This window comes from Mastomys coucha, unplaced genomic scaffold, assembly GCF_008632895.1.
Source record: "Mastomys coucha isolate ucsf_1 unplaced genomic scaffold, UCSF_Mcou_1 pScaffold15, whole genome shotgun sequence".
In the NCBI taxonomy this organism is placed as follows: domain Eukaryota; kingdom Metazoa; phylum Chordata; class Mammalia; order Rodentia; family Muridae; genus Mastomys; species Mastomys coucha.
This window is the reverse complement of record NW_022196897.1, coordinates 137,283,533-137,310,796: the sequence shown is the minus strand read 5'-3', so window position 1 is coordinate 137,310,796 and position 27,264 is coordinate 137,283,533. Positions and strand designations below refer to the sequence as shown.

At 50.4% G+C, this 27,264-nt stretch overlaps 2 protein-coding genes across 9 annotated transcripts in view; one reads left to right on the top strand and one right to left on the bottom strand.

Annotated features, from left to right (window-relative positions):
- The window catches only part of Snph (syntaphilin), a 44,403-nt gene extending 19,914 nt beyond the window's left edge, over positions 1 to 24,489 (top strand). Inside the window, exons 3-6 of one of the 6 annotated variants that reach the window (XM_031372231.1) lie at positions 13,864 to 13,960; positions 14,515 to 14,721; positions 17,748 to 17,897; positions 20,422 to 24,489. In XM_031372231.1, the coding sequence (XP_031228091.1) occupies positions 13,911 to 13,960; positions 14,515 to 14,721; positions 17,748 to 17,897; positions 20,422 to 21,598 (1,584 nt within the window). In that variant the 5' untranslated portion in view covers positions 13,864 to 13,910 and the 3' untranslated portion in view covers positions 21,599 to 24,489. Of the gene's footprint in view, positions 1 to 13,334; positions 13,961 to 14,514; positions 14,722 to 17,747; positions 17,898 to 20,421 lie in introns of those variants that run through there. The other 5 variants (XM_031372230.1, XM_031372227.1, XM_031372228.1 and 2 more) reach the window with 5 other exon arrangements.
- Positions 24,490 to 24,962: 473 nt separating this feature from the next.
- Positions 24,963 to 27,264, bottom strand: part of Sdcbp2 (syndecan binding protein 2) — a 19,498-nt gene continuing 17,196 nt past the window's right edge. For all 3 annotated transcript variants that reach the window (XM_031372224.1, XM_031372226.1, XM_031372225.1), the window contains exons 8-9: positions 25,744 to 25,835; positions 24,963 to 25,488 (exon numbers count right to left, since the gene is read on the bottom strand). In XM_031372224.1, coding sequence (XP_031228084.1) covers positions 25,434 to 25,488; positions 25,744 to 25,835 — 147 coding nt within the window. In that variant the 3' untranslated portion in view covers positions 24,963 to 25,433. The remainder of the gene's footprint in view (positions 25,489 to 25,743; positions 25,836 to 27,264) is intronic.

Here is a 27,264-nt window from a genome sequence, read left to right as displayed (position 1 = left end):
TCTTCTGGCCTTCGTGTGCATAGTGAGCAGACATGCATGTAGGCAGAACACTCACATAAGATAAATCTCTTTTTTAAAAAAATTAAGAAGCTGCCTTTTGGTCAACTGAGAACATGGCATGTAGCAACCCAAGCTGTCACTCAGGCCTGTCTGTGAATGACTGGGGAAGGGTTGAAATTAATTTTAGGTATTACAGTTTTATTAATGTTGAGGCTACAAATAAATATCAGAAAGTAGGTGATGTTACACATATAAAATCAGTGACTAATGAAAAGCAAGCATCTGTGTTAGGTGTTGGTCTTCCGCTGAGAGCTGATGTCAGGCTTTGGGGTTGCTGATATACCAAATGGGATTTCACAAGATGGAGAGAAGTAATTTGGAGGGGCAGCTGGAATGAGTTCTGAGTTCTAGACAGTCCCCATACTGCAGAGGATGGGAGGTGGATGGAGAGATTGATTGTAGAGCACTCCTTTTAAAAAGGCTGCTTTCATTCTTGTCCTTGAGATCCAGTTGTTAGTTTTGTGCTCAGGTCTGTGCCAAGGCGTAGAATCAGCCTCAAAGGAAATATGGCCCACTACACAAAGCACTGTGGGAAAAGAAACTGTGACCATGCAAGTGAAGAGTCTGAGCTGCCTCCATTGCTAAAAAGCTCAAATCATCCCAAGCAAGTGCAGATGTACTTATCATTCAGCAAGTCTGTGTCGTCGGACACTGGGCAGAGTGTAGGTACTAGCTTAAGGCCTGGGAACACAGTCAGGAACAAGATGGGCATGTGTCCTTACTTTCCTGGAGCTTATAACGATAATGGGCAAATAAGCGTATAAGTATGTTAGTGGTTACTAAGGATGCTAGAGAGTAGTGAAGTGTGGGAGGGGAGAGGGATGCTGGGCCATGGGAGCTTGTATCATATTAAATGAGGTGTGTTAGGAAGACTCCCCAGGGGCAAAGACCTTTGTGGAAGAGAGAGTGCTGAACAGAGGTGTGTGTGTGTGGGGGGGGGCAGAGCTCTCCAAGCAGAAGAACTGATGCATGCAAAGGCCCTGAGGTGGGAACGCGTGAGAAGGTATAGTGGGCGAGAGGAGCAGGAGCAGAAGATGAAGACAAGGATGATGGAAAGAAAAGGATGTAAAGGACTTCAGACCAGCCAGAGTCCCTAGATGGGAGGCATTGAAGGGGTGCCACAATCCAATCCCTGTTCTGAAAGGACCTGTCTTGCCCTGGGATTGTGAGGGCTAAGAAGATTGCTGCATCCAGAGACCGCTGGTGGTGGCTGACACCATGGATGGGCACTGGCAGCTCTGGCAGGCGTTGGATTCTGGATCTGCTGAGCAGGGAAGGGTGCCACAGCTCCCCTGAAGCACATTAGAGCGTTGTGCGTGCGGCTGGAGCAGTGGGATTGCTGTTAGTAATAATAGCAGGAAAGCCCCTGCGAAACAGAGTTCTGAGGGAGGTCTAGAGAGTTGTGCTTGTGGGAATGCTAATCTCGGAGTGCTGTCTTACACCCAAGAAGCAGTGTCCTGAAGTGCCATTGCTTGCTAGACAGTTAGTAGCTTGTGGTTTTTTTCTTTTGATTTTTCTCTGCACACACCACCCCCCGCAACTAGAACCAAAGTGGAAAAAAATGTTTGGAGGGAGTTGGATTTGGAGATAGCTCAGTCCTGAAAGTGCTTGCTGTGAAAGAAAGACTTTGAAACTTCTGTGAAAACTGAGCGTGGTGAAACACACTTATAAGGCCAACTTGAAAGAGTTAGAAATAGCTCATTGGCTGGCCTAGCCTAGCCTGTGACCTCAGTGAGAGAGACCCTGTCTCAAGAGACAAGATAGATGGCTCCTGAGGAATGACACTCAAAGCTGACCTCTAACCTCCACATGCATGTGTACACACTGGAACATGGACACGCATACAAACACACAAACACACTAAAGCACACATATACACAGTCAAATAATACCAGTGAGATGGCTCAAGAAGTAACAACATTTCTTTTGTAAGCATGACAACCTGAGTTCTATCCATACACCCAATGGCAGAAAGAACCCACTTCTGCAGGTTTTCTTCTACACACACACACACACACACACACACACACACACACACTCACACATTCACACACACACTCACACACTCATACACACACTCTCACACACACTCACACACTCACACTCACACACACACTCACACACTCACACTCACACACACACTCTCACACACACACACTCATGCACATTATTATTATTATTATTATTGTTATTATTGTTATTATAGTTATAAAGAGAATAGACGGGTGCCCTCTGTGCCAGGGCTCTGGCAGCATGGAACAGGCATGATTGCTGATGATGTTCGTCATTGCTATCCCATGTACAAGTATAATCAGCCCCATTTGCAGAAAAAGCAACTGAGACTTAGATCCAACGGCATTAGGAACCTGAACCCAGGTGCATTTGATCCCAGAACCATGCTGTTTCCGTTAAGTTAGTTGGTTTCTCTGTGAGTTAAAAACTTTCTGAGACAGAAGACTTTTAGGTGGGGCCCGAGTGTTTGCAGACTCTCTACTTAAAACACATCTCGAAAATACTTGTTCTGACTAAGTCAAGAGACAGGACAGCTTCTCTGGAAAGGCTTTTCTGGAGAGGGGTTTGTTACTGCCTGGCCCTCATCCAGCAAGCGTGAGTGATGCTGGGCCTTTCGGAGAGCCAGGGAGCTTCCTGGAGGTGAAGGGTTTCAGCGAGGTGTGGGAAATGTCACCAGCAATCAGCTGGACAGGGACCAGCTGCTGAACAGGCAGGGCGGCTTGGCAGCTGCAAAGAGCAAGCACAGAGGAGGAAGGAGGAGGCCGCAGTGAGGGGCCATGGTTCGTGGGCAACACAGGGCACGCTTGGGTGAGCCGTGCTGCATCTCTGTGCTCAGCTTGCAGACCTCAGGAACGTAGATGCGTCTTGGCTCCCAGCAGAAGCAGCACACCGTGAATGCCAGTGGGATCAGAACGAGCTGGCTGTGTGTGGTTCAGGGTCATGCCTCATGATACTATTGCTCATACTGTGGGCTTCACAAGTCTTTGGTTTTGCTGCTAACAAAGTGTGACCAGTGAACTAGAGCCCTGGGTGTCAAATGATGCTTTCACGGGAGGTCACATATCAGCTATCCCGCATATCAGATACTTATATTATGATTCATTACAGTAGCAAAATTACAGTTACAAAGTAGCAACAAAAATAATTTTATGCTTGGGGGTCACCACAACATGAGGCGTGTATGTATTACCCATGTATTAAAGGGTTGCAGCCTTAGGAAAGTTGAGAGCCGCTGGACTAGAGTGTCAGGAAATGCTGGTGGGACCAGGAAGACTGCTTTTGTATGACAGTCCTAGTTTAGCTTTCCTAGCTGGTGGAGGTTCTCTAATCACTAGTTAATGGAGGGCTGTCTCCATGGAGAGGGGCTGTGGTCCCAGGCAGAACTTCTGACATCTGCATATTCCTTTGGTCCCTGTTACACAGGCCCCATGAATGAAACACAGCACTTGAAGGTTGGCTGGGCTGAGTTCTGAGGGGGTACCACCTCTCCCTCCTCTCTCTCTCTCTCTCTCTCTCTCTCTCTCTCTCTCTCTCTCTCTCTCTCTCTCTCTCATCTCCCTGCCAGCCCCCAAGAAGTAGGTTTCTTCTCCTACAACAAATTCTGTATAGAAATCCTTCCTTTAACACCCAGTTAAGGGATGTCTTTCTCATTCCCAAAGCATGAACCTGTTCCTCATTGGCCATAAAGGAGACTGATCATAATAAGTCCTGTTTAAATCAGTGGAAGCTTGGGATCCAACCACTCTGTACTCACGGTGTGGTGGCCCCCTTTCCTCTGGGCCTCAATCTCACCTTCTTGCCTCGTGTGACCTGCCCTAAAGTTGGTAGAACACTTATCCCTCAGCTTTCCACCTAAAGCGTCTCCTTTGGAAACTCTCTCCTTTATCCTTACTGAATTTGGGCTGCTTTTAAAAATGAGGATGGGTGGAGGGATGGGTAAAGAAGGCCTTTTGCTAGAAGCCAGTTGCCAGCCCAGACTGTCTTCTATTTGCTGGGCAAGTATAAACACATTACCTACTCTTGCTGGATTTTCACTCTTTGTGGATAATAAAATGGTGACATTCTCCCTGAGGTATTTTTCATCCTTTGCTTCTGAAGCCACGTTAGCCCTTTGCTGGTATTTGGCATTGATGCTGGCATAAGTAATGGTGAGAACCCAGGATCCTAAGAGCCAGGGCCCAAAGAGCAGAGAGAGAGAAACCCAGGGATGGAGCGCCAGGGATGGGGTGCCACCATCATCCTCTTCCCGAGCTGCTTGAGAGGAGGAGGGGCGGGAGAGGAGCTGCAGAGCTTGACAGCTCTATCAGTCAGGAAGCACAGGAAATGCATATGCAGGGCTGCTGGGGGGCCTCCATCTGCCAGGAGTCATTTGCTAGGTTGGCTACTAAGCTGAAGTTGGCACCATGACCCCTCTGTTCACATACCTTTCCCTAGTGTCGGCAGAAGGTCGGTCCTGGAGCAACTGGGATTGGAAGGAGTGGACCTACGGTTCCCCTACTGCTCCCTGCATATGTAGGGGGCCTGCCAGATGTTGCCCTGGTGAATGTCCCTGGTCAGCTGGCCTAGAAGAAGTTGCTTGTAATTTCAGAATCAGCTGATGCCTTATCAGACTGTCTGAGAGGTATACAGATTATCTATAAAGAAGGACAGAGGCCTTTAAGAGTTAATAATGGGAAGAAACATTCTGATTTCCCAAGAATTGCGTATCCCTCCCTTATTACCTTGGTTGGGTCTCAAAGAGACCCATGGACAAAGGAGGCTACCACAAGTGCTTGGAGCAGCTGGATTTGAGAGAAGTGAGGCAGGCCCTAGATAGCCACCAGTGATCATGTAATATGGCTCAGAACTCCTGAGGGTCTCAGGGGACTGCTTGTGCTGTCCCTAGGCTGCAAGAAGAGACACTTGGAAAAGGCAAGGTCGGGGGTCTCTGGATAGAGCTTCTCCGTTGCAGTCCTACTCAGGTTAGAGAGAAGGCACAGGAAGAATTCCTTGGAAGTAGTGTCTGTACTGTGCTTGCCTCTGGTCTCGGGTGAGGGCAGAGTTGGCTTTCCATCCTGCCCTGCTGCCACTCACTGCCCAGCATTCTGGACCATCCTCTCCCTCCTGGACCATGCCAATCCTTTAGCAATTATTCATTTAAAATAGAGATTATGTGGATTTATCTTGAATGGGATTTCAAAATTGAGATGTAATCCAAATACATAAAATTCACCCTCTGAAAAATGCACCATCCCAAGAATGTACATACATGAAATTGTACAGCCAGCCTCATTATCTAATCTGCAAGCATCTGCATCATCTTCCTCAGGAAGGCTCACTCCTGTCAGCGGCTGCTGTTTCTTCTTCCCTTCTTGTCAATCACGCACTGGCTTCACTCAGTGGCTTCTGTCTGTCTGGATTTGCCCATGTTGGGTATTTTGTGTGAACCCACCTGTTTGTTCAATACTTGTGTTTGCATCTGGCTTCTTTCACTTAATGCAGTGTCTTCAGAGCTCACTCCTGTTGTGGCACATGTTACTACCCCACTTCTCCAATGGCCGAAATCCTCATGCATGGATGTGCTGTACAGCACATTGCCTCCTACTGACAAACACTAGGTGCCTGTGTCAACCCTGTGCATGGTGTTTCAATGCCTGCCTCATTCCTTGGGAAATCTATCTAGTAGTGGAATTGCAGGCTCACAAACCATCCCTGTTAGCTTTGCAGAGGACTCCCAAACTGTTTGCCTTGGTAGTGTGGCTGTTGTATTTTCTGCCAGCCACACATGCGAGTTTCTCCACTCCCGTAACAGTACTTGTTGCCTGCTTTCTTATAGTAATTCTGGTGGATATGAAAATATTGTAACCCGTAAATACCCCTCTTGTTTGGAGCTGTTAGGTAGTACTTGAGATTGAACTCAGGGTCTTTCACAGACTCTGTAAGCCTCTGCTCCATCCTTAGCCTCCAAATCCTTCTTTAAAAAATGGCCTTCCCCTGGACTTGGTTCCCAGAACCCACACTGTGCTTCACAACCATTTGTAACAACATTCTAAGGGATCCAAAGTCCTCTTCTAGCCTCCATGGCCACCAGGCACACACGTGATACACATATCTATGTGTAAACACTCAGACACATAATAAAAATAAATCTTTTTAATTAAAAAAATAATTTTAAAAACAAGGAACCCAAAATGGTCTTATTGGCCTGGGGAGATGTCTCAGTTGTAAAGTACTTGCCATACAAGCTTAAGGGCCTGAGTTTAGATTGTATCAATTTTGAAGAAGAGGACTTTATAAGTTACTTTTTCTCTGAGATGGATGCTTTTCAAAATCATCACAGCCAATGAACCAGATTCTTACCCTTACCTAATGTCTGTGCCAGCCTCCAAGCAGAACCATTGTTCATTAAAACAGTTGGTAAATGACTTTATAGATAGAGCATCTTAATACACACACCATTTCTTAAATAAATGTAACCTGTTCTCTGTGGGCTGAGAATGAAGACAATCTCTCAAGTCAAATAGCTTTGACCATAGCAGGAAATCTGTATCCAGAAATTGTGACTACAATTCATTCCTTGGAACCGTTAACTCTTTTTTTTTTATTAGATATTTTCTTTATTTACATGCAAATTTCTCCTTTCCCAGTTTCCCTTCCAAAAAACAAAGAAACAAACAAAAACAACAAAAACAAATCCCTGTTGCCTCCCCCCTCCCCATGCCTGCCACCCCACCCTCTCCCACATATTGACCCTGGCATTCCCCTATACTGAGGCACAGAATCTTCACAGGGCCGAGGTCCTCTCCTCCTATTGATGATCAAATTTGCAATCCTCTACTATATACATGCTGCCACCCCTCCATGTGCAGTCCTTGGTTGGTGGTCGAGACCCTGGGAGCTCTGAGGGTACTAGTTAGTTCATATTGTTGTTCATCCTAAGGGGCTGCAAACCCCTCATCTCCATTGGTCCTTTCTGTAAATCCTTCACTGGGGACCCTGTACTCAGTTCAATGGATGGCTGTGAGCCTCTACATCTGTATTAGTCAGGTACTGTCAGAGCCTCTCAGGAGATAGCTATATTTAGGCTGGCTTGCCCTTCCGTCAGTCTCTGCTCCATAGTTAATCTCTGCAACTCCTTCCATGGGTATTTGGTTCCCCCTTTTAAGAAGGAATGAAATGTCCACCTTTTGGTCTTCCTTCTTCTTGAGTTCCTTGTGGTTTGTGGGGAACTGTCAACTCTTAACTTAGCTACTATGGAGGTAAAATCCTTTGGTGATGTGAGGGTCATTAAAGTACAGTCTTATTACAATGAACTCCAATGTGTAAAAATTGTTCTAATTTTGGGCTTGTACCACAGTAAGAGCCAAGATTTTAAACCCTACTAAAAACAAAACAAACAAACAAACAAAAAGACTTTTATCTATTTATATTCGTTAAAAAAACTAGTAGCATATTATTTTAAAAATATACAGTTAATATGTTTGGAGATATTTAAAATTTATATTGAGAAGAACATATGTATTTTCAGTATTGCTGTAGACAAGCACCTTCATAAGACTGTTCAATTGATTGTTGTTATATATCAAACAACTTTTATAATACTCATTTTTATTGTTACAATATTTTATAAATTTTAAAAAATATGACAAAATAAAAAAACAAAAGATATTGCAGGTATTGAAGGGGGATCTCTGGGAGGAGTTGGGGTACAAAAGGGAAAGAAGAATATGATGTAATTCTATTTATTTGAATATGTCTTTAAATGTTAACAAATTCCAATAAATTGAAATTCAGTATCTTTTCTCATCATAATGTAATAAAACTTAAATCAAAATAAATAAATAAATAAAAGCATCTCCCTAAGGAGTAGACCCTAAACACGGTTCCTCTTGGGAACATTAAACACAAAACTCTAATTTCACTTTTTAAAAGTCTTATAAGTAGCCATGGTGAAAGAAAGACATATAATGTGTAAAAGAATAAAAGTAAGAGTTTCTGAAGAATTCTCATCAGAAAGACTGTGAGACATATGGACAAATACTTTTAAATTACTGAAGAAAACAAACAAACAAAAAGACTGTCAATCCAAAAATAGAAAAAAAGAGAAAAAAAGAACCTGTTTGGATCCCCAAATTCAGTTTGGCATGGTGGGCACCTGTAATCCCAGCTTTGGGGGGCTGAGACAGAAGGATCTTGGGGTTTGTTGGCCAGACAGTCTATGAGAACTGCTGAGCTTCAGGTTCAGTGAGAAGCCATTGAACAAGACACCCCACTATGGCCTCTGGCTTTCATGCATATACAAACGCACATGTACGTACACACACACACACACACACACACACACACACACACACACATCTTCAGACCTTCTAGTCAGTTTTTGTCCTTGTGACAAAACATGTCAGCAAAGCGAAAGGGGGATTTTTGTACATAGTTTAAGTACTATTAACCTGTGGGGGAGGGGCATAGCTGTTCATCTCACAGCAGCTTCACAGAGGGGAAGGAGAGACAGACAAACTGATAGAATGAGGGAGTAACTATATATACAGATTGTTCTCTCTTCTGCTCTGTGACCCAGCCTATGGGATGGAATCCCACATTCAGGGTGGCCTCCTCTTTTAGTTCCTCTGCTCTGGAATGGCCCCCCTCAGACACACCCAGAAGAGCGCTTTCCTCATTGCCCGTGCTGACAGTCACTAATCAGCACACCTCCTGTGAGTAGTGGCTGAAATGGAGGAGGAAGCCCGAGCCCACCCTGCTTAGCAGTCCAGAGCTAAGTTTCTTAGGTGGTGTGTAGATGGAGGCTTGGGACCAGGGCTGAGGCATCTGAGTGAGACTAGTCCTGTGGAGCTGCCTCAGCCCTCAAGCCTTTCCTGGTTGCCTTGGGAACCCCTGCAGCTTTTGTCCAAGTTGTGGAACAGTCCTGCCACTGTTCTGGGGTTGCCACAGTGAGATCACAGAATCCAATGGCTCTGTTGAACGGTTTCAGTCCTGGGAGTGGCTTGTGCCAGAGACAGGAAGTGATCTGGAGAAGCCCCCCTACACACACCACATACTCCTGCCAGCTTAAGTGCAGGAAGGCTGGACTTGAGTCTGCTGGTGGGGGAGGATGAGACCGCCCTGAAGCCTGCATAGTTGAGGCCTGCCACCTCAGTGGAGCTGCCCTGGAGTTCTGAGGTTGGAGGGCAGCAGCTGGCAAACATCCAGACCCATTTCCATTCCCATCTCTGCGTTTGCATCCAAGGAGTGCAAGTTGCTGTATCTGCCAGGGAAGAATGTTCCAGGCTCTGCCTTGGCAGGGATGGGATCCTTCCCAAGCTCTGGTTGCCACACTCTGCTTTGCACAGCCGTTGGAGGTTGAGTCATAAGCTCAGCCTGGTCTGTTCCCTGGGGTTTCAGGGTTGCTTTCTTCTTTCATAGATGGCTGATGCTTTGGAGAAAAAAAACAAAGCAACAACAACAACAACAAAAACCCTTCAAAGGTCTATTCTGGGACTTTCACTTAGAATGCTGGTTGACCTGAGCACCTGGCTGCTCCCCCTATTGAGTAAGATGCCAGGATCTCTCAAGAGATGCAGCTTCCTGATCGTACAGCTTCGGAAACTGTGACCCAGAAGTCTAGCCCATGGAGAGGCAGCATCATTTCCAGGCTCCTTGTTTTGTAAACAGCCCTTACTCAGAAGGTGGGACCCAGATACCCCAGAGGCTATCTGGTCTAGCTCTGTGATCTAGCACAGGGTTTTAAACTATTGTGTTATGAACAGTTGTGTGTTGGTTGTTTGTTCCTATGAAATACACCTGGTTTTGTTCCTATGAAGTACACCAGGGAACTTCAGCTAAGGGGTTAAGACAGGAAGGGATGGGGGCTGGTCCCTGTAGGAAGGCTGCAGGGCACAGACTGAATACGCAGACCTGGAGGGGTAGGGGTGGGATGTGGTAGGCTGGCAAATAGCTCAAGACGAGATATGGTGGTGCTTTGACAAGCAGAGCTCTCATCATGTACACATACATACATATGCACATGTATGCACATGCATATACATACACACATGCCCATACTCATGCACACACACACACACATACACACAAACACACACTCAGAGAGGAGAAGGAGAAGAAAAGGGAGGAGACTGTTGTAGGTGCAAAGGACTTGATCACCAAGCTTAAGTGTTTCCCACTTTATTTTCACATAACCATGAGCTTCTGATGGGTTTCAAACTTGGTCCCAGTCCTTTCTCTGTTATTCCTGATACTGCCATAGACCCACGTCCTCCTAAATTCACCCCTGGAAGGTTTTCTTATCTGGTCTCCTTTCCTCTGGTCCTGTCCTTTCCCTATAAACACTACCCAGGGCTTCCTTGCATGCACATCTGATGTGCCCATCTCCTTTGTGGCATAGCTCCGTGCCTCCCTGTGGCTCACTGGACACTACCCTGGCTTACCAGGATGCGTGGCCTCACTCCCACTGATCCTCGTCGCCGAGCAGCTATATTATTGAGTTGTTTACTGCCTTTGGCCATGCTGCCCCGTCTCTTCCCACTGCTGAACTCCTGCCCATCCTTCCAGGCCCAACACATGTTTCTGTTTGGAAGCAGTTTTTCTTGACCTTCCTGAGGCCACCAAAATGTCTCAGGTGTATTTGGTTTTTTGAAGGTCATATCACACTTCAATTATCTTCTTCCAGACCGGTGTCTGCTCCTGTTCGTTCGGTGGCTCTTGTGTGACAGAGCAGCCATCCATGCCACATGCATGTCCTGTTTCATGTTACTTTCTCAGTGCCCAGCAAGGAGTGGATGAAAGGTTGGATCTCAGCAGTAGCCAGACTTGCTGAGGCATGCAATCAGAGAATGCAAGAGCCACAATTCAACCCCAGATCTGTTCAGCCCTATTTCTGCATCCTTTCAGCTCTTGCTCCTCATTATAAACCCTTAGATAGCACTGGGCATGGGGATGACCAATCAAAGAGGCAGATGCTTGTGTGGTTGCTATGGAGTGTGCACAGTGGGGAAACAGGGGCACTGGTGTGAAGAGAGGTGGGTGCCCTTGGGGTTGAAGGGACTAGAGATTGTTGGCCGTCCTCCCATGGCTTAGGGTTTCTTGTACCTTCTATTCCAAGCAGCTGCCTCCAGCTGCCTGGGGACAGACCTGTGGGACTCCAGGCTGAACAGGCGACATGGCAATAAATGCCATGGCAACATGTCTCCTCTCTCGGGCTATGGTGAGAGGGAGGACTTGAGAAGACACAGGACACACACTGGGGCCTCTGAGCAGGATCCTGAAGAGGAGGTACCCTGTGGGCCTGGGTGGCTTCTGCCTTCCCAAGAGGGAGCCTTACCTGTGAGGTCCCATCCCAGCAGGGGAAATGCCACTTCCACTCTGCCCTGAATTAATGGCTGGTTCTGGTCTCCCAGGAGACTGTTAGCTGTGTCCAGGTACAAATGCCACCCCATTCCCACCCGCAGCCAGGGAGGAAGGAAAACAGAACTCAAGAGGAGGGAGAAGCAAGTTGCCAAGCAAGGTAGTAGCAGCGGCAGCTGAGACAAAGCTCGCATTGTACCAGGGCCACATGCGGTTCCCATCTAAGCCTCTCTCACCTGCCTCAAGCTCCACCTGGGTTCTGCTGACTGACTGTTCAGCCACACTCACCCGAGCTGGCGTGGTAGAGAAGCCATCCTGGGAGATGAGGCCTGCTGAAGTAGCTTCCTCCTCCCGACAGCCAGCCTAAGGCCAGGAGTAAAGCGTTGATGGGAACAGAGCCAGTAAAGAGATGGACTAGCAAGGGACCAAATGAAAGAAAGCTGCTACCAGGTCACCTGACCATAGAGGAATCACTCTGTGGCAGGCAGTCCTCCAAGCTTGGTCCACTCATGAGCACATACCATCACCTCCTACCTATCCTACCCCAGCTGCTCCTACCGTGTCCTTCTGTGCCCCGGAGACAGGGACCCCTGGGTGCCTCTCTAGACAGGTATACAGTCCCCTGTTTTTCTAGTTTGTACTTGCCCATACCCTCTACTATGGGTCTGGCCCCGCTGTTGTTCCCAGAGTCTCTGCTTGGGTGACTGAGACTGGTGGATGGGAAGTAGTGCCAAGCTAGGTGGGCAGCTCAGGTGACGGGCATGGTGTCAGTGGCTCCTGCAGCCCAGCACTTGACACCTTTGGACAGACAATGCTGCCTGTGTCCAGGCCCTCTAGGGGAACAGGCCGTGTTCTGTGTCACAGCCAGGAAACTGGCCATCTGAGTAGTGTCTTTGTCCACTCAGGAGATGGCCCTACTACTGGCCAGGAGAAGCAGGCTCCTGGGGGGCCCTGACGTGGGAAGGAGGTAGTCCCTGGGTCAGGAACTCTGGGGTTTGAGATCTCAGCATCTGATGCTGGTCTGGTTCAAATGCTGGTCCTGCCACACAACTGGGGCGTGACTTGGGCGAGTCCTTTTGCTCGTAGTGGCCCCGATTCCTTATCTATGAGAGGGGACTAATCTCAGCGCTTCCTCATAGGGCTGTTGGGAGAAATCAATGGCGTGATGTACGTAACACATGTAGCACGGGCTGGTGTGCACTGGGGCTTGGCTTGGCAGCTGCTTCTCCTCCAGCATGGGCAGAAGTCCAGGGCATGACATTCTCAGCTAAGCGTTCCCAGGCTTTTGTCTACAGTCCCTTTCCTGAGTGTGGAGTCAGGGGCTGCCACCTCTCGGGCTAGCTCAAGACTAGCAGAAAGCCTGGGTTTCTCTCCCTTGACCCAGGGGAGCTCTAGGCTGATACTAGTGTAGCCCTGATCCCAGACAGCTTACCCTCCGCATGGGGTCTCTCCCCCCTACCCTTATCCCTGAATACATCCCTGCAGAGCTGGCCCTTGCCACCACTTGTCTCTTCTGAGTAGAACATCATCCTCAGGACCCTAGCAGCAGAATCAATAGGCCTGGGTCCACCCACCCCTCTTCTCAAATCTCCTGGGCATGTGCTAACCCCACCCACTGTGGAACACTCAGCAACCAGGGAGGGCTTCTTACCCTCTTGACCTTGGCCTCCTATACATCAAACCCTGTGCTCGAGTTCTCAGGATGTGCTGAAAGAAGCATGCATGTTTATAAGACAGAAGCTGGCATGCCTGCACGCAGCATGGGAATCGGAGGGCCTGGCTGCTTGTCCTGCCTTATGGGCAGGCGCCTGAGCATGGACATGTGTGTGGCACATCTTGGAATGACCTATTTTGTCTGTATCCATTTATCTTTCTACACGTGTGCTGGTATGTCCGTCTGTCTTGTCTCCTTTGTAGCCAGGAAGCCCCGAACCACGTGCCAACTGGGAAGGCGATGGTCAACGAGACCAGCCCGGCCTAATCCGGGGCTCCTACTCCTGCATCAGGAGTCCTTCGACCTGCAGCCCCTGCCAAAGAGGGAGGACTGGATATGGGAGGCAGGATCTGAGGGGCGGGTTTGCTGGTAGAGTAGAAGTTTCATTTGCTGCCCTGGTGGACAGGAGACCCTTGTCTGACTGTGATAGGGTTGTCAACCCTCTGGGTACCTTCACTGTTGACCTGGAAGATCTGGGGTTGGACTGATGACTTCTAGCCACCCCTGAGGCTCTGAGGACTGAGACTTTAAACTGGGGTGAGCAGCCTGTGCCAGGCCCCACCGAATTCACTGGTGGAGGCAGCCCCCTGCAGCCTAGCCTATAGGCTCTCGCTTGATTCTGAGGTGTCGTGTCTGAAGGGCAAGAGGAGAAGTCATGCCAGGCAGTGGCCCCAGTGAGAGGATGACATGGCCCGGCCCTGCCCTCCCTACGCCCCCCACAACCCGCCCTCTTTCCTCAGCCCCGGGAACACCGCCCATCCCGCCGTTAACCAGGACCCGCAGCCTCATGGCCATGTCCCTGCAGGGAAGTAGACGGGCCTCTGCCGGATCTCGCAGGTGAGTTTCTCCCTTTGTCTACAGCCTGGGCTTCTGACTCAAGAGAGCCTTGGGCTTTGTCTTGCAGTGTGTGCAGCAGACTTGTAGCGTGCCTTTAAGCCAATTATGCCCTCAGTTTTCCCATCCTTAAAACAGGCTGGCTGATCCATGCCACCTCCAGGAACTATTTAAAGACCCAAGTGACACGGTGGATATACCAGTTATCTGAAGGTTCCCATCAGCACCAATCCTGTTGTTACCAACCCTGCAAGCAGTAGTTTCTCCTTTGGCCCCTTCACCCTGTGGAGCCCTCCTCCAGTCACTTCCTGTCTGCCCCACTCTTCTCTCCTCTGTTTCAGCTCATGCATGGATATCCTTCCCTGAGCTGAGAGACCCTGGGGCCCACCATTTGTCCACAGCCTTGTCTAGACTTCATTCTTGACCCTGGGGATCTAGGAGGGTCAGCCACCGTCTGGTTTCCATCTTGATTTCCACTGTCTGTTCTGTCACCCTTGTCTGTGTGTGTGTGTGTGTTCCCCTTCCCGCTGCCTTTCTTCCCTGTGATGAACCTGAAGCGGGGGCACTTTAGGCCGTAGCGGCCTGGCAGTGTTCGCCCAGTGCCCACAGCTGCCCGCCAGCCAGAATGAGCAGCTGCCTCTTCTCCCCGCCTCCAGGCGCACCTCTCCACCTGTGAGTGTGCGGGACGCCTTCGGCACCTCTTCCCTCAGCAGCAGCAGCAACTCTGGCTCCTGCAAGGGCAGTGACAGCAGCCCCACACCGAGGTAACCAGCTCCTCCTTCCAGCCTGGCCAGGCTGCCTGGAAACATGGTACCCAGGAGATGGGGACATAGCACCATGCTCTCACCATCCCACCTGCAGCACTCTTACTGACACTGGCCTAGAACAGCTCACTTCTCCCCTCTGAGCTTTGGTTCCTGTCTGTAAGATGGACATGAACAAATTGAGATGTTGAGGCAGGAGCCAGAGGGAGGCGACTCCTGAAACATCACAGGTCTTTGTTCTTCCTGCTCCACCATCCATGTGAACGTCTTTTGTCCTAATTATCCCAAGATGGCTCCTGTATCGCCAGCCTTCAGGCCAGCAAAGAAGATAGCCCCCTTTGTGTTCATTGCTCAGAGAAGGGACACTTGCCTGTGAAATTTTGTCTGACTTCATTTGTTGGAAGTAGGCCACGTGACTTCCTAGCAACCTATCCAGTTGATTAAGAGAGGGTTAGTGTCCCCCACCCCAATGAGGCCACCCCAAAGAAGAGAAGACAAGATGCATATGGGCGTTGTCTCAGGCACTACAAATGGAGATGTGCTGCAGATGTGCTGCAGATGTGGCATGTGCTAAATTATGGTCTGGGTATAGTAGACAGACACCTAAAAAACAAAGTCACCCGGAGGGCAGGTAAAGAAATGCTGTGGGCCCTTGAAGACCAGGATATTAGAATCTGGTGCTGATGTGGTGTTCTATGTCCTGGGTGCCGGAATACAAGCAGGAAGTGGGAGGTTTGGGGGAGCTGCAGGCTTTGGATTGGGCTTCTTGTCTCTAAGGCTCAACTTTTTCTTTGTCGTAAAATGGATATAAATAATCCAGAAATCTCAGTGAATGGGTTTGCAGACTGCCTGTATGTCCTGGACCACAGTGAGGCTTGAGGGTTATGGACACAGCCCAGGTGTGTTCTGACTGCAGTCCCACAGTCAAACTCCCCCTTCTCAGTAGAGAGACATCATCTTTGTTCAGTGGTACCCAGAGCCACTAAAGATCTCAGGTATGGATGGTAGGTGACAGTCACGTGTAAGACATGTGCCCAGCCTCAGGCTTCTGATCTGCAACTTGAAAAGCATGGGATTGGAAGCTTCCAGACTTTTCTGTTACTAACAGTTTTATAACACATCTCCCATATGAAGACCCTGGCACAGTCTTAAACCCCAGGCCAACCTCTATGGAGACAAAATGTCCTGTTGCCCAAAATGGGGAGCTGCTACCTCTAGGGGACAGGACACATTACCTAAGGGCCTCACTGCAGCTGGGCTGTCTGCTAAGTATGATCACATGCTTCTGTTTTTGAATGCGTACACCACAAAGAGGGAGAGACTTAGAGACTAGAAACATATATTAAATGTTATCTTGGAAAAATGTCCATGAACGCAAATGAGAACATTCAAAGCCCCCACTTGACTGTAACCCTCATCCTTACTAGTTTAATTGGCTTCTTTACCTCATGCCAAGCTGAGGACTCTCTTTACTTGTCGCAGGTCTGTGTCCACCTGTCCAATACCTTGCAGGGCAGAGGACAGCTATAGTTTAAATGGAGGATGCTGTGTGGCTTCTCTTTTGACGAGATCTTAGACTAAGGAGGGAGAGCCCGGGCACCCACCATACACTACAGATGTACTACAGATGTGACATGTGCTAAATTATAGTCTAGGTATAGGGCAAGGGGGTCCCCATGCCCCATGCCAAATAGAAGAGAGACTGTATGACCTGGTTTCCCTTACTATTGCCATCTTCTCTCTAACACTTTACAGTATACAGTAAATATTACAAGGCTTTTTTCAAGAAACTATAAACCTGCCTTTAATGGGACTGCTTCCACAATGGGCATCAACAGGACCTATCTTTTCCAGCCCTATGAAGTGTCTATCCTGAGCCTAAGTGCTCCCAGCCCCTGGAGCATCAGGGTGTTATGGCTGCAGCCCGAGTCTCCAGTGTGTGGGAACACTCCTGGGGTTTGAAACCAAGAACCAACTAGGGTTCTTAAGAACAGATCCTACAGCCAGGAAGCTGTGGGTGGAACCGTCTGGACTATAGTCTGTTGTAGAATCAGGGAGTTCTCCTCCTAGGAAAGTATTGGCCAGCCCTCCATCCTGGCTCCCATGGCCCCTGGATAGAGGCTCCTCCAGAATGGTGTGGTATGACATACCGCATCACTTGCAGAAGGCATCCAGCCAGCTGTCATTCAAGGCCCTGTTGCTAATTGTCCATAGGTGTCTCACACATGCCCCAGAGCATAGGTGTATAAACATGGCTGGTGTCCTGAGCCAGGCGATTGCCTATGAAGGCAGTATGAAATTGGTGTGTATACACACACACACACACACACAGGGACATGCAGGTGCACAATACCTGAGACACCGTTAATTTCCTGAGAGCAAGGTATGGTCAGACCTCCAAGTGTGTATATGTAATGCAAACCTGTATGTTCCCAAAGGAGGTAAAGAGAGTGCATTAGGGTGTCTGCAAACATGGCCATCACTTCATACCCGTCTGCCCTCCCCATTCCTGTTCCTATGCTAGATAGGCTTTTCTGCTGTAGAGAGGAGAGTGTCTCCTCCCAGGAGCAGTCACCTCTTCTGCAAGCGAGTCCTCATCCTCCAGGCCCGCTTTGGGGCCCGCCCTTGCTCCCCGCTCATTCTTATACTTCACTGTTAAGGACGTGCAGTCTGCACACTTGAGCCAGCCTCTCGGGAATGAGTGAGTGTTTGGAGAAAAAGGCTTCCCCGAGCCTAATGCTGCAGGGAGGGCCCACATGTAATGTCATAAAGTCCTTAGCACACACAAGCCTCAAGAGAGGTCCCTTCTTCCCTAAGCAGAGGAGCCTTTGAGTCCCCTCTCCTACTCTTCACGCTGAAGAGTTTCAGGAAACTCACCTGGCAGAAGGCTGTCTCACAGCAGGTGCAGGAGTGACTGTGGCCAGGCTGAAGTGAATGTAGTTAGGCTGGAGGCCCCTGCTCCCTGGCCCCACCCTCACCCAGCCTGTCCCCTTCATCCCCCACCTCTGATGGACATACCCTTGCAGGCGCTCCATGAAGTACACACTATGCAGCGACAACCACGGCATCAAGCCTCCCACCCCAGAGCAGTACCTGACTCCACTGCAGCAAAAGGAGGTTTGCATCCGGCACCTGAAGGCCCGGCTCAAGGACACTCAGGACCGGCTCCAGGATCGGTGAGTGGCAACCAAGGGAAGCCCAGGGGATACCCACCGGCTCCAGCCCCAGCAGTGCCGGGGCCCTGGGGTATTGCCTGGGAAAGATAAGGAATGGCCTTATTCCATTTATCGTCTCAGCCCATCAGCCTAGGCTCAGAGGCCTTCCTTCATGCCTGCTTCCTTCCTGTAGATGATAGACAGGAGATGCTGAGGCTGAGGTCCTGCTCGTCCTGGAAGTCTCCTAGGAGCTCAGGTCCGGTTGTGCTCATTCTCAGGTCCTTGGAGATCCTTGGTGCTGCCCCTCCTGGTGGTTTCTTCTTTGAGAGCCACGCTCAAAAGGTTGAGCGCCGTGGCACCTGTATGTTGCCCCAGAACTCAGTAGACTGAGGAAGGAGTAAGTTGGAGGACAGCATGGAATGCATAGAATGTCCTGTCACAAGCAACCAAAGCCCTATGCTAAGGTGGGCTCTCCCACCTCTTACCACTTTTGCCAGTGTCCTCTGAACTGAGGACGCTGTCTGTTCTGAGCTGGACCAAACAGTGCAGCAGAGCTCAGGCCAGGTATCCCATTGTTTCTTTCCTTTGCTTTCCCCAAGCCTTTATACTACACGTTACCCAAAGTATTCTCTGTGCCACAGAATTGGCCCATCTAGCGTAGCCACTGGATGGTGTGTAGGGTTGGCACAATTGCCACAGTCTGATACCTCTTTTTATCACCCTGTTCCCACGAGCAGTCATTCCCCATCCTCTCCAGTCACCCATCAGCCCCGGCCGCTCCTCTCCGATCACCAGCTCCTGGCACCCATTGCTCTTCCTGTCGTCATCAATCTCTGGACATATTAGAGTACAGCATGCATGACTACCCTCTGCCAAGAAGCTGGTCTAGTCTGGGTTTGTTGTGGTTTTCAGAGTTCAGTGGGTTTCAAGTGCTGGGCTCTGACACCTTTGAACTAAGGTTTCTTTTTCAAGTTCCTGCCCTCTTCCTAATGACACTCATACTCAATTGGCCTTTTGCACTGATGCCCATGAGGAACCAGTAGCCCATCTCCCGGCTTCTTCTCTGGGCCAGCCAGTAGTGGCATGGAGACCATCTACCTGTGTTTGGCAGAATGCCCTTCTGTGGCTGCCCCCATAACACCCCTAACCATTCTGCTACCCGCAACAGGTCTATCCTTGGCACATGCCTTTCTCCTCATACCCTCCAGGTGCTATTTAACAGCCATCCTTTCATGCTAGGCTCCCCCTCCTACTCTTCATCCACCGTGTACTTTGACAAAGCCCTCTGTGCTTGTGGACATCGTGTCCCCAACCCTTTGGGGGTGCCTCTTCTCCCATCTTGTATTTGCCAACTCCTTCCTTTAAGATGTAGTTCAAATGTTTCCCCTGTAGCACCAGGCCGGTTCAGGACTGGGAAGGTCTAGCTGGGTCTGAGGAGAGAAGACCAAGGTGCAGCCAAGCTGAGCATACCCAGCTCTTCTTACACTCACCTCCCAGGGCAGGCATGCGTGAGAAGTGGAGAAGAGGAGGGAGACCCAGGACTCCCTGCCTGTTGATCTGCCTGCTGTTGCTGCTCAGGTCGTCCCGGGTCACTGCCTCCTAGCTGTCCACTGATGAGATATCTTTTTGGATGGCCTGCCTCTCCTAGAGGATAGTGCTCGACATCTGAAGCCTATTCCAGAGTGGAAACTCTATGGTGCCTTATGTGGTAGTTACTCTGCTAGACTCATAAATCCTTCCCCACTGCTTGAAGCCAGTGCCCACGGAGTCTCACCCTTACTTTCCCTCTCATCACTGTGGCATGGTTCACTAACCACTCCCTCTTCAGCACCTCTGGGTCCATCTGTAATTGAGAGACTTGAAGGGCCATAGCGTATCTGGGTGGAAGTCTTGCTGATGCTCTGCTTGCTGGGGCAGCCTTTCTCTTGATAACTGTGCATTTCCCATCCATCCCTTCAGCTTTTTTTTCTTGACAGGAAAAGAGAGCCACCCAGTTCTCCTCAGTCTCCTGTGACTTGTTCACCTCTTTATACTCTTCCTGTAAGAGGCATGCTGTAAAATGATCAGCTCCCCCACCGTCGGCAAAGGCTGTCAATTTGTCACATGTCACCATCCTTTCCCTGAGGGTCGGGGGGACAAATGTCTTTCCACTTAAAACACAAGCTGCTTTAGTTGGAAACCATATCCATCCCTAACATTTGCCGTTTTGCATTAAGAGTTTATTACATTTTTATAGCAGTAGTCTCCTCTGGATGTGATGATATGAGAAAGCTTGGCTTTGTGGCTGAGATGGGATGTGACTCCTATTGCCATTTCTTCTCCCTCTTGAAGGAACCTATCCTGTTTTGGCCCCTGGCTCCACTTACCCTTACTCCTCTCCCTGTGGGATGAAACAAGAGGCATCAAATCCCCTACTTTTTGTCTCTAGCTTTGAGCCACCCCATCAGGGGCCATCTGTGCTTGGTGACATCTCCTTGCCTCTCCACAGTAGCAGTGACAGGTAAAGAGGACAAGCTATGAGCCATCGTGTTGCCTTTGCTTATAGGGACACAGAGATCGATGACCTTAAGACACAGCTGTCCCGCATGCAAGAGGACTGGATTGAGGAGGAATGCCACCGCGTAGAAGCCCAGCTGGCTCTAAAAGAGGCCCGCAAGGAGATCCGGCAGCTCAAGCAGGTCATCGACACTGTCAAGAACAACCTGATTGACAAAGACAAGGGGCTGCAGAAGTACTTCGTGGACATCAATATCCAGAACAAGAAGCTGGAGACCCTGCTGCACAGCATGGAGGTGGCCCAGAATGGAATAGCCAAGGAGGAAGGAACTGGGGAGTCAGCAGGTGGGTCCCCTGCACGTTCCCTCACCCGAAGCTCCACCTACACCAAGCTGAGTGACCCAGCTGTCTGTGGTGACCGCCAGCCAGGGGATCCCTCCAACACCTCTGCTGAGGATGGAGCCGATAGTGGATTTGTAGCTGCCGATGACACCCTGAGTCGGACGGACGCCCTGGAGGCCAGTAGCCTGCTGTCATCGGGAGTGGACTGTGGCCTTGAGGAAGCTTCGCTGCACAGCTCCTTCAACCTGGGCCCCCGCTTCCCTGCCAGCAACACCTATGAGAAGCTGCTGTGCGGCATGGAGGCTGGTGTGCAGGCCAGCTGCATGCAGGAGCGGGCCATCCAGACAGACTTCGTGCAGTACCAGCCTGACCTGAACACCATTCTGGAGAAAGTGGGCCAGGCTCAGGTGTGTGGTTCAGTCCTCAAGGACAGGCACTCAGAGCTGGATTCCCACCCTTCAGGGCCCAGAGACCCTGACTCAGCAGTGGTGGTAACAGTAGGTGACGAGCTTGAGGCCCCAGAGCCCATCACCTGTGGGCCAGCTACACACAGGCCTGCAGTCAACTCTAACCAAGGACTGCCAGTGAGTGTGGTGTGTCCTGTGGAAGAGGAGGAGGAGGCAGCCACCACCACCACCACCGAAAAGGAACCCAAGAGTTACTGGAGCCGCCACTACATCGTGGATCTGCTGGCTGTGGTAGTGCCAGCTGTGCCAACAGTGGCCTGGCTCTGCCGCTCCCAGCGGCGGCAGGACCAGCCCATTTACAACATCAGCTCCCTGCTGCGGGGCTGCTGCACAGTGGCCTTGCACTCCATCCGTAGGATCAGCTGCCGCTCCCTGAGCCAGGCAAGCTCCAGCTCGGCAGGTGGTTCCCAGCTCTGAGGCAGCCAGCTCTCCACTCTGGCAGCCTGACCATTGATTGTAGGATGCCATTTGCTGCGCCCCCCACCCCCACCCCACACACACACCCATCCCCTTTGGCTTCCTCTTATTTACTTTCAGGTCTGGAATAGTGCCCCCACCCAAGATGTCAGTAGTGTCAGGGAATCAGAAAGGCGTCCCAAAACTTCAAGAGAAAAGGTTAAGATGGCTAATTGAAGAGGGAGAAACTGGTAAGAGCTCCCCCCACCCAGTCCCCTCTGTCCACCCAGACTTTAGACAAGGCAGGCCCTGCTCAAAAAGTCTCTGGCTGTATTGACCTGAGGATCCTCCCCTCTTCTGAACCATTCTTTCCAACACCCGGCCCACTCCATGCCTTTTCTTCCAGGCCACCCCTTGCCCCTCTTCTTGGGTTCCTGGACCAGTATTACCTCCTCCAATGGAGGCAGCCAGGACCCAGAATACAGAGAACCACTCCAAGCGGGGTCTGGCTTCCCTGGTCCCACCAAGGCTCCAGCTTTCCTTCCTTTGCCCTAGGATGTGAAAGTATGGTCCAGCTGGAATGACCAGCGCAGGCAGGAGGGTAGGTTTTATGTCTGTCTGTCTGTCCTCTTGGCTTCTGGGTGTGTTAAGATCTTTGTGAGATGTCCAATTCCCATCACTACTAACATGCTCATCATGGGAGTGGGCGGGAGTCCTTACCCAAGCTTCCCCTGGGCAGATCCTCCAGCACAGAGTAGGCAAGGCTAGCAGCTTTAGGGGGCCCTTCACCTTCTGAGATGAGTCCATCTCATCTGTAGCCTAAGAGGTACCTCAGTGAGTTAGGAAAGTCAGAGGCCACTTACCCCAAGCTCCTTTGGCTCCAAGCCCTGACTACATTTGCACTCAGTTTCCTGAAGGACTTAGTTTCCTGCCCATCCCAGAAAACCCCAGGCTGCTTGCCTTCTGGGATGGGGGCTTCTCTCATGGAGCTGACTCCAGAGGAAGATGGCCATCAGGGGGCACCTCAAGATTGGGTTTCTGAAGCCACAACATCCGCCTGTCCATGCCAAAGCAGGGTTTCCTGAGTGTGCTTCCCGAGCAGGGGCATGGCCAGGTGGTGGGAGCCTGTCTCTGCTTCTCCTGGTCTAGGCCCAGTCAGCCTGAGAAAATGCTCTGATCCTCACTTCCTCCTTCCCAGAGGGGTCATACCTACCTGACTGGCCCATATCCAGAGAGCTGGCAGAGCCCTGCATCTCACCCTTTGGCATGGGAGCCTCTCTGGTTCTCTGCCAAGGTCACTTGCCCTCACTGTTGTTCCAGTGGCCACTACTTGACTCATGAGTTCTGCCCCTCCACTCTGTGCCCTCCAAAGGGGCACCTGCATGCACTGGGAGTGGGCAGCCAGCCTAGCCATCAGGGCAAGAGCCCTCTGCCATGTGCTTTGTGCCTCCAAAACTCCCCCACCTTGGTTGGGGCCTCAGACCAGCCATCCTTGGTGGAACATCCCTACCCCAGCTGAACCAAACCCAAATGCCTGAGGCCTCGCTGGGGCTGCCCCATAGGACACTGGGGCATGCCCAGTGGTACCATGGAGTCAGGGGATAAAACTGATCCAAAGCCAAGGACCATATCTGTGGTCCACGGACCCAGCCTCCTGCGCCGTGCACTCATGGAGCTCCATATGTCTCCCTAGCAACAGTCAAAGCTCTGCTGAGAAAATAAATGTATGAACTATATTTGACAACATAAAATCCATATATTTTTCACCATTGGCATTTAGTCCAACTTTGCAGCCCCTCTGTTCCATGTCTGCTGTCTGGGCATTCTTGTCGTGTCTCGTGTTTGGTGGACTTGGGCAGGCCTAGAACTGTGGTCTACCCTGTTCTTGCTGCCGGAGAAGCCATTGAAAAGGGTCCAGGTTTGTAGAGCCATCAAGTGGAACTGGCCACCACCCTGCTTCTGCTGTGACCCTAACCCTGCCTATGTGATCACCAGAGGACCTCACCTACAGCAGAGGTCCTCTTTCATGAGTTCTGCCTCTCAGAAGGGCTCTGCTCCTTGCCAGAGCAAGTGGAATGAGCAACTCATTACCCAGCCTTGGGTGATCCTTGAACCCTGAAAGCTGGGGTGACGGCCCTATCCTTAAGTTTATATAAGCCCAGAGTCCCATGTCTGTACAAAGGGGTTGCAATGCCCATGCAATCTTAGGCTTGGAAGTAGACACTTGAGCAGCCTGCTGGTTCCACATATGGAGAAGGGGGCTGAGAGCAAGGTGGAACTGGGCCAGGCTCCCCTTAGATGCTCATCCCCAAAGCTCCCCCCTTCCCAGTTGGTCACCACCCCATAGGCTGCAATTTTCCCTCTTGCCCTTGGCTCCTGGAGCAAAAATGTTAAGGGTGCTCCTTTCCCTGCCTCCAGTCAGAGCAGACAAGGTCGTGAGGAAGTGTCCCCAGGGACTACCTTCTATAGCTACTGGGTCCTTGGAGCCCTGTGGCTTGAAGTAGTGGCTCCTTTGTTCTGGAGCCCTCTGACAGGGCTCAGTGAGGATTTCCGGACAGAGGCAACATTGAGCAGAGTTCATAATCAATGTGTCCAGGCAGGTAGCATATATAGCTTTTCACTGAGACTCCTCTTCACCTGTACAGGCACAGGACAACAAATCCCAGGCTCTAGGGCCAAAGGCTACTGAGGGGTCTCCACCCAAGGAACTCACAGCCCCCCTCTGATCTAGGTGACAATGTAAACAGGCCACTGTGCACTCACATTAGGCTATCCTCTTGACAGAATCTTCAGGGGACACAGGAGGGGGGCTGTGGGAAGGGGTCGTAACTCTCAGTCTCCTTTGTTTCTTTGTTCAGACAGAGTTGTGCCTGTAGCAGACAGCTCTGAATTAAAGCATGAACACGCACACAGCCCCTCAGCCTGGTGTCTTTGTACTGTGTCATTTCTCGTAAGTGTGTTGGGGTGGGTGAGAAACTCACCATGGCACCCAACACAGACAGATTCAGCCCCAGCAGCCCCTGCTGTGTAGGGCTGGGGCTTCTCTGCCCATCAGGCACAGGATCTAGAATCTCCACTCCCTGATCCTAGGTCCCCACCCTGCTTGGCACAAGAATACTCCAGTTCTTTCAAGTAGTCTCAAAGTGGCTTCTCTGGCCCATTCTGTTGCTACAAAAACAGCCATGCCCACTCATTAGGGGTCCCAATGCCACTCAGTGCCAACATCCCTATGATACGCTGGCAAGCATCCCACAGCACACAGACCACTGCTCTCAGAGGCACACAGATATGGCCTTGGCCCGGCCACTGTCCAAAATCAAAAGCTGCCCTGGCGTGTCATGGGACCAGAGATTCTGGAATTTTCAGGAACTTTCATGACAGGAGCTGTGTTTAAAATCTGCTCTTTATTCAAAAGACAGTAAAGGGTTACAACTAACCTACAGACAGTAAAGGGTTACCATTAATCTATACATAACCCATGACAAAGATCAATGAAGACAAAGAACACAGAAGGCACTCCTGTCAAATCAAGCGGCTGACTTCCTAGAGGAGGCAAAGTCTGCAGAGATATGCAGCAGCACTCAGTGAGTGGCATTCTGCTGTTCTGCCTAAGTACCCAGCATCTAGGGCACAGAGAACCACCTAGTGTCTGAGTCCCACCTGTGCCTCAGCATCGCTAGGAGTCAGGATCCAAGGAGGCCTAAAGTCGGCAACCGTACACTCATCCAATATACATCACCTGGGACACATCCCTGCAATACCCAGACCCAGGCAGCAAGCCAGCTGCAACCTGCCATCTGAGGACTGCTGTCTTCCCCACAGGATGGTGGGAAGCCTGCGCTGCCCCTCTGTAACTTCAGGTGTCTGGAATGGAGTGGTCCATGGTGTGGTGAAGCAGCAGCGGGGACAACCTAGACAGGGCAACAGTGACAGTGACTGAAACCCCAGCTTCCCCCTCATCTTCACCCCAGCCTGTTCACCCCACAGGGGCTGCATTCATCTCCCACTTCTGAGGACTTCAAGTCACGGGAAGCCACCACGGAGCTGATGAAAGGTCAAAGGCAGAGCAGACCAGAACTGTGCTCTGGATCAGCACCAAGGCTGCTAGAGCATGGGGTGGGGGGGCAGGGAGGGAAGAGTGCAGAGGTGGGGTATAATAGCCTTACTTTTTGATCATATGCTCGTAGATCACAGTGGGAATGATGGTCAGTGTGATGACATTTCCAGCTGTGGTCAGAATCTCAGTGATCATTTTGTCCTGAAGAGGAGGAAGGTGCTTGGTCATCCTGAGTACCAGGGATAGCACTGCAGCCCAACCGGTAGCTTAGCATGGCTATGGCTAGAGGTCACCACCCACACCTCACATCTGCCTGCAGCAGCTGGCTGCCCAGGACCCTGGGCACCTCAGGTGGGGTATTCCTCTCATCTGAGAATTGCCACGGTCCTAACATTGGCCTCCTATTCCTTGAAGGCCAGCCAGCCATATGGACCTGATAGCACTGTCACACAAATGTGATTCTTGGGCCCCTAACCAACTTTTCTGGGCCCAGTCACACTAGGGCTCCAGTGGGAGACACTGGATCCACCTTTATCCTCAGGCTCCTGTTGGCTCACCAGCCTGAAGTCCTTTCCCACACCTCACTGACTAGTAAGAAAAGCTTGAGAAACTGCTCAGATCAAGAAGAAAATAACAGACAATCTCCATGCAAAGGGGGTCCCAGCAGTTGAATGACTACAGCTGTGGCAATGAGCCTCTGGTCCTTCCTCAGGCCCTGGTGACCATCATTTTGCATTTATAAGGAATCTGGCTCTGTGCTTTCTTAGTTTGAGGAGAAGATGCTTCAGAGCACTACCGAGGGCCGCAAACTTGAAGAATGACGGATCTTCAAAAGTGTAAGTACCAGACACTCACTGCTCAAGAGCAGGGACCTCGCACCTAAGGGTCTCAGGGTCCTGTGGCTAGGCAGAGTGATGCAGTTAGCAGTGACGCTTTGGGCCATCTATGCATCTGTAAGAACCACAACCAAGCATGGCTATTCTTAGCATTGTGACTGAATTGGTAGCTTTTCAAGAGAAGCAATCTGCAGCTGCTCACAGTGACATTACTGCATTCATATTTTCAAGTACAGACTGTGGTGGTCTTTTGATTTGTATGCTTGGTCACAGAGAAACGGGAGAGGATGCACCAGGAGGGATCCAGACACAGGAAGAATTCCCTGAGCACAGCAGCACAAGCCACCAGAATAAGTCTTTATAGAAGGTGAGGGGAGACTGCCCCCAAGGAAGCAGACACACACGTTAGGAGCAGCTTGTGGCTACTATGGAGTGAGATGCCACCACCTACCCATGAGCACCTGGGGTGGAGTAGCACAGCCACTGTAGAGTGGCATGAGGTCAAGACTGAGTCGCTTCATCTGTTCGTGGTTCAGACCAAACAACTCATCACTGCCCGTTCCCAGAAGATGCCCATCTTTCCAGATCTATAGCATGTGCCTAAAGCCATGTGTACCTTCTCACTTTGTAAAGATATAATCTATCTGCCCTCCCTGAAGAATAAGCCAAGGTCAGAAATGGATTTCCAAGTCAGTATTCTAAAGGGAACCCCATTACTGAATGTAATCAGCATCCAAAGAGAAGTGCCACGTAGAAGAGGAGGAGGAGGAGGAGGAGGAGGAGGAAGAGGAGGA